The following is a 13,875-nucleotide window of genomic DNA, read 5'->3' on the forward strand; positions in this document are numbered from 1 at the left end:
CCTTGTGAGATAACAGACATTGTGACATTAACTCTGTAGGTGATTTGTGCAGAATTTACACAGAGAGAGGAAACCAGAGAGGAAAAGCCAGCACTAAGTTGTACATTTTGACCCAGTGATTAACATTTGACCCTCGGGTTTTCATTCATGGTGGGTCTTAGAGCTATCAGATCGCCCCCTTCAAGACATGTAGTCATTAAGAAGGATCTCAGGGTATTAAAGACAGAAAGTCACACCGTGGGGATCTGGTGACTCTGGCATCACTGCATTCAATGGTCAGGTTTGGATTGCTGTCTTTTACATCCTTCAATAGCTTCTAGATTTCCATGATAGATTCAACCATCTCCAACCTGAGTATCTTTAAGGGGCCGTTATTCTGTTTTAAAGCCTCAAAGAGCACAGTTATTCCACACTGCCCCAAGATATTCTGGCCCAGGTCCAGAGTTTCCAGCCTCTGAGCGCTGAGAAGCACAGATACAAGACTCTGACAACAGGAAGAGGTAATGGAGCAGCCACAGAGCCTGTGGGGAAAGAGCACAGAGACCCAGTCAGTTCTCACTTAGAACCTACCGTGTTGCTAGATCCACTCTTTATTGCTGGCTGGAGACCGAGTAGTGAAGAAATGGAGGAAAAAAAGTATTTTCTTCACGGAGCTTATTTTAGTGACATCAGACTTTTATCAGAACGTGGAAGACAGTGGATGGTGGTAGAGAAGCAAGAGTAACAGGAGTAGGGTGAATTGGCCAGGGAAGGACTAGGTAGTTTTATGGTGGTTGGTGAATCCCTCATTGGGAAGATGATAGGAGACAAAAAGTGAAAAGGAGGGAGTGGGCCATTATGGCGGACATAAGCCAGTGTAGGTGGAATGCCAAGCTGGGGGAGGGTCTTGTAGACCCTGAAGTGGCACAGGGAAGGAACCTTTGAGTCTTTTGAAACAGAGCTGCCCATGGTCTGGCTTGCAGCTTGAAATGTACTTCAGGGTAATGGGTTGAGAACAAACTTCAGGAAATCGAGGACCAACTCAGGGACCATGCAACACTCCACGTGGGAGTTGGTGGCCGCAATGAGAGCATTAGCCATGGAAGTGTAGACGGCTATCTGCTAGGTGTCTGGAAGGAGGGGTCTCAAACTGAACATGAGATGTGAAATGAAAGCAGGAAGAAGAGAATGGAAGCCTTCTAGTTGGTGAATAGATGGACTGTTTTTCCCTAGACTTTACAGTGAGTTAATTATACTCGGCAATGCATGATATGTTGACATCACCTCCATTCCTCACCTCCTTGTTCTAGAGCTCTTCCTAGACTAAAAGATGCCTTTGCCAGTAGGAAACAGAGGGTGGGACCATTTATGGTAGGTACAGTTCACACTAGCTTATAGAGAGCCTAGTGGGCTGACTCAAGCCTGACTTCCCCCTCAGCCATGTGCCCTTGAGCTCTGTACCATCTGCAGATCTATATGCCACATTGCTAACCATCATCTGCTGCCCCGGGGAACTATAATAAGCACTGCAGATACAAGAAATAAATCCCATTCCCTTCGGAAATAAAACTTACACTGGATAAACAGATTAACAAACTGTGGTAGATCCCTACAATGGGATATTGTTCCACCATATAAAGGAACAAAGAATTTATACCTGGTCCAGTGTAGATCAGTCTTGAAAATATTATACTCACTGAAAGAAGCCCAACACAAAAGGCTACTTACCGTATGTAGGCCTCCATTTATATGGAACATAGAGGATTGGTATGAATAGCAAGATAGGTATAGAGGCAGAAAGTAGGTGCTGAGGAGTCTAGAGTCCCCATTTGGGGTGATAAAACAGATTATACGTATAGCAAAAGCCACCAAATTATGCACTTTAAAATAGCTAATTTTATATTGTGTGGATTTCACTTAAAAAAAAAAAAGAAACTAAAAAAATTTATAGGGCACCTGGCTGGCTCAGTCAGTTAAGCATCCGATTCTTTATTTCTGCTCAGGTATGATCTTACTGTTTGTGAGTTCGAGCCCCATGTCAAACTCTGAACTGCTTGAGATTCTCTCTCTGACTCTACCCTGCTCACGCATGTGCATACACTCTCTCAAAAATAAACATTTAAAAAAAATTATATATCTAGTGATCAGGTAGGAAAATGGCACAATTTATAGAGAACAGAGTGTATTATGATAGGATAGCCAGGAGATCTCGAATGATCAAAGCTCCTTTGTTGTCCCCAATAATAGCTAAGCTGAGAAGTGAAATATTGGCAAACTGAAGGGTCTGAGTGCTCTACTCAAAAAAAAAAAAAAAAAAAAAAGGAAACCAAAAAGTAAGAACAAAGACCTTGCAGTGGGAAGGAATGGGATATGTTCTGGAAACTGAAAAGCCAGTTGAAGATGCATCCCAGAGTGGGGAGAAAAGCCTGAGATGAAGGTAGAGAGGAAGAGGCTTGGCTACAAAGAACACTCTGAGACTCTGTAATTAATACAGATTCATGCACCTGCTGCATGAAACCTATCACAAGGTTGATGAGACCACAGAGTAACTCCATAAATGCATTAGGTGTGCCATTGTGAGGAGGAATCCTATAGAATCACGCATTCCGTAAAGGGGGAAATGGAACATCAGAAGTCACTGCCAATGAATATCAGATGGGATCTGAACTACATTTTGAGGTCAGGGCTCCTGTTCAATACCTCTGCTAAGATGCCAGGTCCTTGTTCCATGATCAAAAAAAGATCAGTCCTAACTTGGGGACACTGGATTTGTTTGTTCAGCCTCTACCCCAATGTCTAATTCAAGGGAACTCAAACTTAGTGAAAACTGGAATCGTCTGGAATATCTCTGAAGACTTTGATGCTGGGTTCTACTTCCCCTAAATTTCATCAATTTTGGGAAGCAGCCTGGGCGTCAAGAATTTTAAGACTTAGCCAGGTACAGGGGCGCCTGGGTGGCTTAGTCAGTTAAGAGTCCAAATTTGGCTCAGGTCACGATCTCACAGTTCACGGGTTCGAGCCCCGCTTCGGGCTCTGTGCTGACAGCTCAGAGCCTGGAGCCTGCTTCGGATTCTGTGTCTACCTCTCTCTCTGACCCTCCCCTGTTCATACTATCTCTCTCTCAGAAATAAATAAAACATTTAAAAAATGAAAAAACAAAAAGACTTAGCCAGGTACAGCCAAGACATTAAACAAAATCAGGGTGTATTCCAGTGTACTTTGTTATCTCTGCAAGAGTAGAGTACATGACCCAGATTCTCTTCCCATTAGGGTTCTAGTTGCAAAGTACTTTGCACCAGTGAGATGCCATTGGCCAAGACTTGGAAGGGAAAAGGCGGTGCAGAGCCTACCATCGCGTTGATGGAGTCACTGCACCTCCTGGGGGCGGTATCCATGCACAGCCTCCTGGGCATTGAGCTGAGGCAGGCCCACTGTGTCCTGCTCACTGGATCCCAGCAGAAGCTGTGTGCCCCTGAAGCCCACTCTGCTGGAGGCCGTCCACAATTCCAGCCGACTTCTCCAGGCCCTCTGAATGACTGTGAATACAAGCAAACCGGGTGCTTACGATTTCTGCAGCGATTTACCTCCTGAACTGGAGGAGAGACACTACTGCCGTCTGCATTCTAAAATACCTCAGAGAGATGATACATCGCCACAACACCTTCAAAAACAAACAACAGTACCTACCCTAGACATCTTAGGTTACAATTTGTCTTCTGCAAGGCCTCGCAGAGATACCACGATCCAGTAGCTATGGGGTTGAGCCCCAGATCCAGGTTCGTTAAGCCGGAGTCTTCCTGGAGAAGCTTTGAGAGACGTCTGCAGCCACGTCTGGTTATGTTGGAATGTGATAACCTGCAAAGACCATTGCATTCTTCTGACTTACACTCTGCGAAGCGGTTGTTCCTGCCAACAGTACACACCTTCTACTGTGAGCTATAGTCTTTCATCTAGCCCTGTACGTGAAAACGTGCACCTGAATGTTACATCATGCCCCCCCACACACACACTGCCTGGGTAGCAGAAGGTTAAACTGACCTTTGTCTGCCACCTTTTATTAGGCGGACACAGACATACCTAAGATAAAGATTTCCCTAGAACAGCAGCATATCCTAGAGGTCAAGAATTTAGGCTCTAGGGTCAGACAGACCCAAGACTGAATCTGAGGTCCCATTTATTTTCTGCACGGTTAGGCCACCAGGGTTCCACTCTCGCTGTAGAGAGAGAGAGATTTTCTTTCATGTCTTCTATTTACATCATTCCAACAGGATTGTGGTGCAGCAAAAGCTCCACATTCCCGATACTTGAGTGACTATGTTTGTCATTTAAACACTGCAGACTTTCCTGCAAGCTTAGGCTTCCTCAAAGCCCTCTGGCTCAGAGGCCAGAACACAGAGAAGGGTGGCCACATGGGACACTTAGGCAGGTGGGTCTGCAGTCAACCCTCCCGGCCCTGTGCCCCAACAATGGCATGATTGCAATGAGGCAATGGACCCTGAAGTGCAGGGATGATAACTAGACCGAAAGACACCATTCTTTGTAGTATGTGAAATCCTAAAGTCATCAGTGAACCAGAGGAGTTTAGGGAGGGGAACTCAAACAAAATATAAGATTAAGTTTTGTGGGCTAAGTGGAGGCTCGGTCCAACATCAACTCTACGTATTTTAAGCAATGATGGTTGGCATTTCATTTTCTAGAGGGGGCTTCATACCTACCACATAGATGTGACCACAGGTAAGCTAAGTGGCTAAGTGTGGTTTTCCAACTAATAAATCTGAAATAAAGGTAACTATCTCATGAGGGTATAAGAATTTTTTTAAAAACTTTGTAAAATTTAGTAGAGTCCCTCGCACACAGTGAGTACTTAATTTTTTGTTTAAAGTTTTTTTTAACATTTATTTACTTTTGAGAGAGCATGAGCATGGAGGGGCAGAGAGAGAGGGGCACACAGAATCGGAAGCAGGCTCCAGGCTCTCAGCTGTCAGCACAGAGACTGACATGGGGCTTGAACTCACAAACAGTAAGATCATGACCTGAGTGGAAGTCGGACTCTTAACTGACTGAGCCACCCAGGCGCCCTTTGACATTTTTTGTTTAGATGCCTAAGCTAACTCTCAATATACAATGTCACTACATAGAAAGCCCGGTGAAGTTTTATGTTCTTTGTATGTCCTAACTAAAAAGTATTCATTAGATCTTTTCATTTTCTTTATCTGCCACTGTAAGCTGAATACTTGTTTTCTCTTTTTAGTCTTAAATGACCAGGCACAACTGGATTAAAGGATATCCTATATTAACACAATTTCTAGAACCAACTAGAACCCATAAAGCTAATGGGCAGACATGAGTTTCCCAGGAGAATAAGAACCTCAGAGAAATCAAAGCCAAGAAAAAAATTCTGAAGCCTCCGACTCTACCCAGTCTGTTGAATGTTATCCTAACCATGCTTCTAATGGGAATGGGGACTCTATGCTGGTTTTTTTTCCCATATAACAAGGATCAGCAAATTACAGCCCACGGGGTCAAATCCAACCCACCGCCTGTTTTTGGTGAATAAAATTTTAGTGTAACACAACCACACTTCATTTCCTTACAGGTTCACTCAGCAATGGCACAGTTGAATAATAGCAAGAGAGACTGTATGGTCCATAAAGCCTAAAATATTTACCACCTAGCCCTTTGCAGAAAAAAAAAAGTATTGAACCATACCACATAATTCAATCCGTTACCAGGTGTAGGAAGAAAGTAGGTTATGTGAACTTTAAAAGTACACACAAAACATCAGACCTGAGAACCACTGGCTAATCCAAATTTCGGACATAGGAAGAGGCCAGACGGTAAACCCTGCTCTGAAAGGCCTGTGAATATTACTATCTGTTTCTACCTGTCCTTTCCCTAATTTGTACCAAGGTCTTGCCAATTTCATTCAAGTAGAATCATTAAGTGCTCTCCTGTCTGGCCTACCTGAATCTAGGTGTGCGTAAACATAGACTTACACCAGGTTCTGTAGCTGACAGTCAGGGTGACTCAGACCCTCACATAAAAGTTTTACCCCACCATCCCCAAGGTTGCTGTTGGCCAAGCACAGGTGCGTCAGCCTCTGGTTGACGATCAAAGCAGAAGAGAGCTCCTTGCAACAGGCTTCTGTAAGGCGACAGTTTTCTAACCTGCAAAAGCACCACACAAGTAGCAAGGCTGTGAGAACATTTCTAAAGCCCAACCTTCTCGGCTGGCAGACCGTCTTGTTAAGCCAGCACCCCCTATATCATGTGCTCATGATCAAAGCCTGAAGGGCCAGGAATGGGAGAAGGGCAGGCAAAATACCGGAGTTATCCCACTGGGGCCAAAACAGGGAGCCAGGGATCTAGGTCAGTGGGAAGTCCCGTATGGGTGGCCCAGCAGATCCTGGTGTTACCATCACTCTTACTCTGCTGCCCCAGGCCTAATATGGAGATGCTCCACGGGAACAGAGGTGGTACTTACAACAGCCTCTGCAGGAAGCACTTGGGGTGTCTCAGAGTCGTGCACAGCACCCTGGCACTTTCATCCAGGAGCTCACTGGCTGTGATATCCAGGCATTTCAGGGACCGGTTGGCTTCAAGGGCCAAGGAGAAATCAGCCCACTGTTGAGTGGTGTCAGAACAAGACACAGCCTGTGGGATAAACGGGTAAAAGCCGTTCTTCTGGGAGGACAGAGCGGTCACATCAGCTTATTATGCCTCCCGGAAGACTATATCTTGGATTTCCATTTCATTCTACTCCAGTACGTGCCCAACCCTGACCTGAATTATTAATGAGAATTGATCTCCTTTGCTTCTTCAAATATCCCATTGCCATTTGATCAACACCCAACCTCATCTAATAGGGAAAAAAAATCTATAATACAATTAGGCATGAAGTTTCACTAAACATGGCCTGTTACTTCTCAAACTCTACTTTTTATACTGGTTCCCCACGTGTGTCTATCCTAATCCCACTTAGATTTAAATATGCAATTCCATAGGGAAAAAAATTGATGCCTTATACTCAGAAGGTTCAACTTCATGAATTACCAGGGGATATACAAATTAAAACAAGGAGACACAATTTGACACTTAGGCAGACAAGCTCAAATGTAGCACAGCTGGCTTGGAGAACACTGAGGAAATCCATTAGACTGGACTCCGAAACCCAGCTCCTCTTGCACACGAAGATCAGAGTACATGGCTCTAGGACAATTCTCTTGCCTGAATCATAGTCCTGGCTCCTCCTATGTTCAGAATCTTTGCAAGTTACTTAACCTTTGTAGTATCTTTCCCTACCTGTGCTTTGGGGAGAGATAATACCTTCATGTCAAGGAAAATTAAAAGATATAACCCATCCATGTCCTGTGTCCAGTAGAATATATGTCATAGGTAAAATTGAGAGTTTTTTTCCTTAATGTTTTCTTTTTTATTTTGAGAGAGGGAGACACAGAATCAGAAGTAGGCTCCAGGGCCTGACCTGTCAGCACGGGGTCTGACACGGGGCTTGAACTCATGGCGAGCCGTGAGATCATGACCTGAACCAAGGTCAGACGCTTAACCAACTGAGCCACCTTGGCGCCCCATGGCGAGTTCTTAAGATTAGTACCTTTCTGTCCTCATAGATTAGCCTATGATGAAGAAATTATACATTACTTAAGTAATTGGAATGCAGACATGGTAGAATGTAAAGGGTCTCAACTCACGTGAGCATAAATATAGGAGATTCTGATTCAGCCATTTGCCTTTTGGAGTGTATCCACTTAGAAACATCATTTATCAAAACTTTAGAGTAACAGATTTTCTTTTCTAATTAAATGAGAAAGAGCATCAAAAATCGTCAATATGGTAAGAGCTACCCTTTGTGTGTGGCTCCTATGCAAAGCAGGTCACAGTCCTACTTCCCTCAATGCTCAAAACCCCATTTTATGGATGAGGAAACAGCTCAGAATCCTAAAGGCCAAAAATGAGATTTGGAAGTGAGCTCAAATAAAACAAAACAAAACAAAACAACCTGTGCTGCTAGCCAGTACCTCAGGCTGCCACTCAACTAAACCGTCATCCCTAGGGGCCGATGATCATCTGAGCCCTCATTAGGGGAGCTCCCTGAGGAATCGCTCAAATCTGTGAAATACCAGCAACCAGGACACTTGATGCTTCTGTGGTATCACTGAGTGGTCAGTAAGGGTTGAATCACACTGTGTAGGCAACATGGAATCTAAGATACCAAGTCCCTGAGCTAGAGGACAATGCAGAATTCTGGGTGTTTCTTTGCCCTCAGCAGTCGCACAAGACAAGTGGCTGGAGAAAGAATGTGGATAGGGTTTCTGCCTCTATTTGAGACTATGTCCCCTATTTAACATGGCATCCAATGTGAGTAGATCCGTCTCCTTTCCAGTTCACCCAGATGCACCGGGTAGCTGTGCACAGCGTCCGGTCATTGCTGAGAAAAGCAAGAACCAGGAGGCGTACCTCAGATACTGCAGATTACATGTGGAGTGTTTCAGCAGCTGCAGCAGCAGCAGCAGCTTGTCATTGCGGACACCACCTTCCAGGACCAGGTATGTCAGAGTCTTCCTACTATTGAAAGCTAGACACAAGTCCCGATAGGCGTCAGCAGGGGACACATTTCTAATCCTAGGGAAAACAAAAAGGGATTCTATCTTGAATGCTGTGAACACAGGGAGGTGGGCAGTCTCTGGTCAAGGTGGAGGGGGGGAAGACGGTCAAGAAGGCTGATGAGGAGGGCAAGTCAATAGAGTGATAGCTGGAAAGAAGAAAAGCAAGGACTCTTGAAGGACTTGGTCACTGTTGTCTTTGCTCATGCTGTTGTTCAGATGAAATACCCTCTCCTTGTGTTTTTTTTAAAAATATAATTTATTGTCTTACATATAACACCCCGTGCTCATCCCAACAGGTGCCCTCCTCAATGTCCATCACCCATTTTCCCCTCTCCCCTACCCCCATTCACCCTCAGTTTGTTCTCAGTATTTAAAGAGTCTCTTGTGGTTTGCCTCCTTCCCTCTCTGTAACTATTTTATCCCCTTCCCCTCCCCCATGGTCTTCTGTTAAGTTTCTCAAGATCCACATAGCAGTGAAAACATAGGATATCTGTCTTTCTCTGACTGACTTATTTCACTCAGCATAATACCTTCCAGTTCCATTCATGTTGCTGCAAATGGCATGATTTCATTCCTTCTCATTGCCAAGTAGTATTCCATTGTATAGATAAACCACATCTTCTTGATCCATTCATTGGTTGATGGACATTCAGGCTCTTTCTATGATTTGGCTATTGCTGAGAGTGCTGCTATGAACATTGGGGTGCATGTGCCCCTGTGCATCAGCACTCCTGTGTCCCTTTGGTAAATTCCTAGTAGTCTCTCCTTGTGTTTTGTGTCCTGCACTGTGTTTCCTTCAGCTAACATGCTTCTTCCCCTCCCCTTCAACGTCTACAGACTTTCCTTAGCAAGAATAAAGGATTCCTATCACTCCAAGTAGCTGTTTGCATTCCCACAAAGCTGCTTTCACTAAGGCTGCAGCACATTATGGTTTAGGAATTAGTAAATAAATTAGACTCCTTGAAGATATGGACCGTTAAGAGTCAACCCATGCTTGTCAGAATGGCTAAAATTAACAAATCAGGAAACAACAGACATTGGCAAGGATGCAGAGAAAGGGAAACCCTTGTGGACTGCTGGTGGGAATGCAAACCGGTGCAGCCATTCTGGAGAACAGTATAGAGGCTCCTCAAAAAATTAAAAATAGAGTTACCCTACAACCCAGCAATTGAACTATTAGGTATCTATCCAAAGACTACAAAAATGCAGATTCAAAGGGGCACATGCACCCCAATGTTTATGGGCAGTCCTATCAACAATAGCCAAAGTACAGATTGTGGAATTTTAAATAGGATTAAAAGAAATCTTAAGTGGAGTAGAACAAATCCATCTGTGGACTCCAAGAAACAATTCAGCATTAAAAGAATAATAAGAGTTTTTTTTTTCTGGTGCCTGGACTATGCCACCTTCTTCAGAGTAGGAGTTAATCAACCTCGTGTTATACATGAGCCTAGCTCATAAGTTATCCTGTGTGCATAGTAGAAAGTAACTGTGGAAAGCATTTACTCAGGGCTTGTTTTTTTGTTTTTGTTTTTGTTTTTGTTTTTTTTTACAAATAGTTTATTGTCAAATTAGTTTCCACATAACACCCAGTGCTCATGCCCACGAGTGCCCTCCTCCATGCGCATCCCCCCTCCCCCCACATCCATCAGTCCTCAGTTTTTGTCAGCATTCAAGAGTCTCTCGTGGTTTGCCTCTCTCCCTTTTCAGGGCTTGTTTTTGAAGCATGCTAATGCATCCTAACTTGAGATGGACTCAACGCGCACCCTTACTGCCTCTCCTACCCTCGTATTTCAGATCGCCATTTACACTTCTATCTTTAGAGAGTCTTCTCCTGGTTTTGTACCTCCAGACCTGGCAACCCATCCCCCTGTTGTAAAACACTCCCTAAACCCACGCTTGGTCTTATAACCCATGACCCTTTGTTTTTAGATAATGAACATTCCCTCCAGTTTATCCAAAAGAGGCTTCAAAATGAAATTTTCAGCACAGGGTGCAAGAATAAGGTGGATGCCAGCGATTCAGAACCTCTGCTTACATTGTCCAAAACTCTCAGTGGAACAGGTTACAGGGGTCATCTGATCTTGTATTTTCATGTAATGCCTTATAAAACCAGAGCAGTGTAAACTTTCAGGGCCATATAGAAGAAATTGACATCTTTCCAGGCACCAACTTATGTCAGATTCTTTACTTTGAACACTCAAGTCCCATGGCATTCTGAGAGAAGCACGCTACTTATCTCCTGACATCAGCAGGTCGGTCAGTTGATGTTTGCCATAGCTATTGCCTCCACGTAAAGATCACAACATTTCACGTGACTTAATTAAACTTTCTAAGGCATGTTGGTCTGGGAAAGGGGCGGTAGGGAGTTTCAGCAATGTATCTGTCTATAATTTTGAACACAACTTCTAAAGCTTATCACTTGAACATGTATTGGTTTTAAAGGGTACCCTAACAGTCACCTGCCCAAGCGGCCCCATCAGGATTTACTTCTGCCCCAACCTACCTCACTACCTCAGACTCATTTCTCAATCCCATTCCACACACCAGTTATATAGTCACCATTGCCTTATCAACGCGTCCTTATTCACATTATTTAAAACTGTGCTCTCTGGAATATTTCCCCCAATTTCCATCCAGGTCTTCTGATCTGCATGTACCTCTATTCCCTATAGGCTGAGTTTCAAATATGCTTAAACCAGATGTATGGCAATCTCCAAACACTTGGCAAATTTCCTGAAAATAACTCAAGGTAACATACAATTATTTCGCTAGGACCCATTTCAATTGTTTGTATTCTGAGCATCTGGTTAGTGAGAGCCTGGTCAGGCTTCCAGGCTGCTGCCACACTAAAAATGCTTAGGGACCATCATTTTAGGAATAGTTTCTACTTACACCACTTTCTGGAGATGACAGGTGACACGGGTGATTTGCTCACAAAGAATCCTCACGGAGGAGGGACTCAAGAAGCTTTGGCTCACATCCAAAAAGCATAGGCTCTTGTTTGAACTGAACACCGAGCAGAAATCCATCCAAAGATGGAGAGAGAGATGGTCATACTGTGGCCTGGAAGGAAGGGATGAACAAGAGCACCTGTGGAAAAGCACCTAAGGGAAGAGTAACAGGAACTGGCAGGCTGTACCACAAAGGAAACCATTGACAAAATGAAAAGGCAGCCTACGGAATGGGAGGAAATATTGGCAAATCACGTATCTGATAAGGAGCTAATATCCAAAACATATAAAGAACTCATACAACTCAATTAAAAAAAAAAGACTTAAAAATAGGCAGAGGACCTGAACATTTTTCAAAAGAAGACATCCAGATGCCCATCAGACACATGGAATGATGCTCAGCATCGCTTATCATCATGGAAATGCAAATCAAAACCACAATGAGATATCCCCTCACACCTGTCAGAATGGCTAGACTCAAAAGACAAGAAATAAGTGTTGGCGAGGATATAGAGAAAAGGGAATCTTTCCGCTCTGCTGGAGGGAATGTAAATTGGTGCAGTCACCATGGAAAATGTATGAGGGTTCCTTGAAACCTTAAGAATAGAACTACATTATGATCCAGGAATCCCATTTCTGGCTATTTTGCTGAAGAGCATGAAATCACCAACTTGTAAAGACTTCTGCACTCCCACGTTCATAGCACCATTACTTACAATCCTCAAAACGTGGAAGCAACCTAAGTGTCCACTGGTGGATGAATAAAGAAAATATGATGTGTATATACGATGGAATATTATTCAGCCACAAGAGCAGAAAGTACCATTTGTGACAACATGGATGGATCTTGGGAGCATTATGCTAAGTGAAATAAGTCTGGCAAGACAGAAAGACAAATACTGAATGATCTCACTTATACATGCAATCTAAAAGAAACAAACATGAACTCCTAGAACAGATTGGTGGTTGCCAGGGGCAGGGTGTGGATAAAAGTAGTCAAAAGGTACAAACTTCTAGACAGAAGTCCTGCAGGTGTGGCGTGTGGTATGGTGACTTTACTTTGAGAAGGAATTGTTGGGACTCCTGGGTGGCTCAGTGAGTTAAGCGTCCAACTTCAGCTAGGATTCATGATCTTACAGTTCATGGGTTCGAGCCCCATGCAGGGCTCTGTGCTGACAGCCCAGAGTCTGGAGCCTACCTTGTATTCTGTATTTCCTTCTCTGCCCCTCGTCTTGCTCACAGTCTCTCTCAAAAACAAGTTACCATTAAAAACTTAATTTAAAAAAGTTTTTAAAAAGAATTGTTAAGGAAAATATGTGAAGTGTCCAGATTGTCTAGGGACATGTCCCCATGTGTAAACTATGACACGAAATAAGATCCCCTCCCTAATCTGATCATCATGTCCTACACCTTGAACAGCAAGCTGGCAGGACACATTCTGGCCAGAAGAAAGTTCTGAGCCTAAGCCACAGGGAGCGGGAGCAGGGTGGGAAGCCGGGGGGGGGGAGGGTAGGGGGGGCCCACAGCGAGGGGCCGTACCAGGCAGCCTGACCCTCGGACTTTGACGCACTGTCGACGTCCAGGAACACGCCCTTTTCCACGCGCAGACGCAGTGTCCGCAGGTTTTCGCAGTGCTTGAGGCAGAAGGACGCGTGCTCGAGGTCCGGGGCGTCTTTCAGGTGCAGCGACACTTCGGTGACCTGTGCCATCGCTTCCTTCACCAGCGTTTCCTCCTGCGATTCGTAGAGACGGCCCAGGGTCTCCCTCACATCATCTCTGACAAGACGGCTCAACTCTCACGGGACCTCGCTGTGCAAAGCAGCAGCTCGCACTTGACCTCCATGGACACCAGGCAGCCGAAGGTCGTCCCCAGCTCCCTGACCCGGTCTTCGTTGGTGAAGCCGAATAAGAAGCGCCCCAGAGAGGGGCAAGATGGCGGAGAAGTAAGGAGCTCCGTACTTGCACTCGCGCACATACCTCACAAGGAAAAGATCTGAAGCCATAGGAAACCTTACAAAACCCAAGAGATTGGGAGAAAAAGGATGCAGAATCCACTGAGAGAGGCTTCTAACGTGAGTGCGAACTGGGGAAGATAAAACCGGGCCGGGATCAGAGACTGCAGGGTCAGAGGCGATCCCCCTCTGCGGGGAGTGAGAGGGGAAAAAGAGAGAGTCCAAAACAGAAAAACCTCTGCTCCGGGAAAAGCCTCTGCTAGGGCATAGAAAGACCGTGCGCGCCAAATACCTGCGTGCCAGGTCCCTGCGCACCAGCTCGTCCCAGAGGGGCTGAGCGCACAGACTGCTGCTTTGTGCTGCTCCT

The 13,875-nt window shown here is 44.7% G+C and overlaps 1 protein-coding gene across 1 annotated transcript; it reads right to left on the reverse strand.

Moving 5' to 3' along the window:
• Nucleotides 1-208: 208 nt before the first annotated feature.
• LOC120239670 (NACHT, LRR and PYD domains-containing protein 2-like) lies at nucleotides 209-13,474 on the reverse strand (the record flags this gene model as incomplete). The annotated part of the gene is given in 9 exon segments (XM_039244085.1): nucleotides 209-521; nucleotides 3,667-3,834; nucleotides 5,976-6,146; nucleotides 6,463-6,632; nucleotides 6,826-6,832; nucleotides 8,454-8,618; nucleotides 11,498-11,671; nucleotides 13,111-13,324; nucleotides 13,327-13,474. Coding segments are annotated over 9 exon segments (1,530 nt in total), but the record flags the coding sequence as incomplete, so codon positions are not given.
• Between the last annotated feature and the right edge of the window lie 401 nt (nucleotides 13,475-13,875).

The sequence above is a fragment of the Hyaena hyaena genome, unplaced genomic scaffold, assembly GCF_003009895.1.
Source record: "Hyaena hyaena isolate Hyena2069 unplaced genomic scaffold, ASM300989v1 scaffold_235, whole genome shotgun sequence".
Taxonomy (NCBI): Eukaryota; Metazoa; Chordata; class Mammalia; order Carnivora; family Hyaenidae; genus Hyaena; species Hyaena hyaena.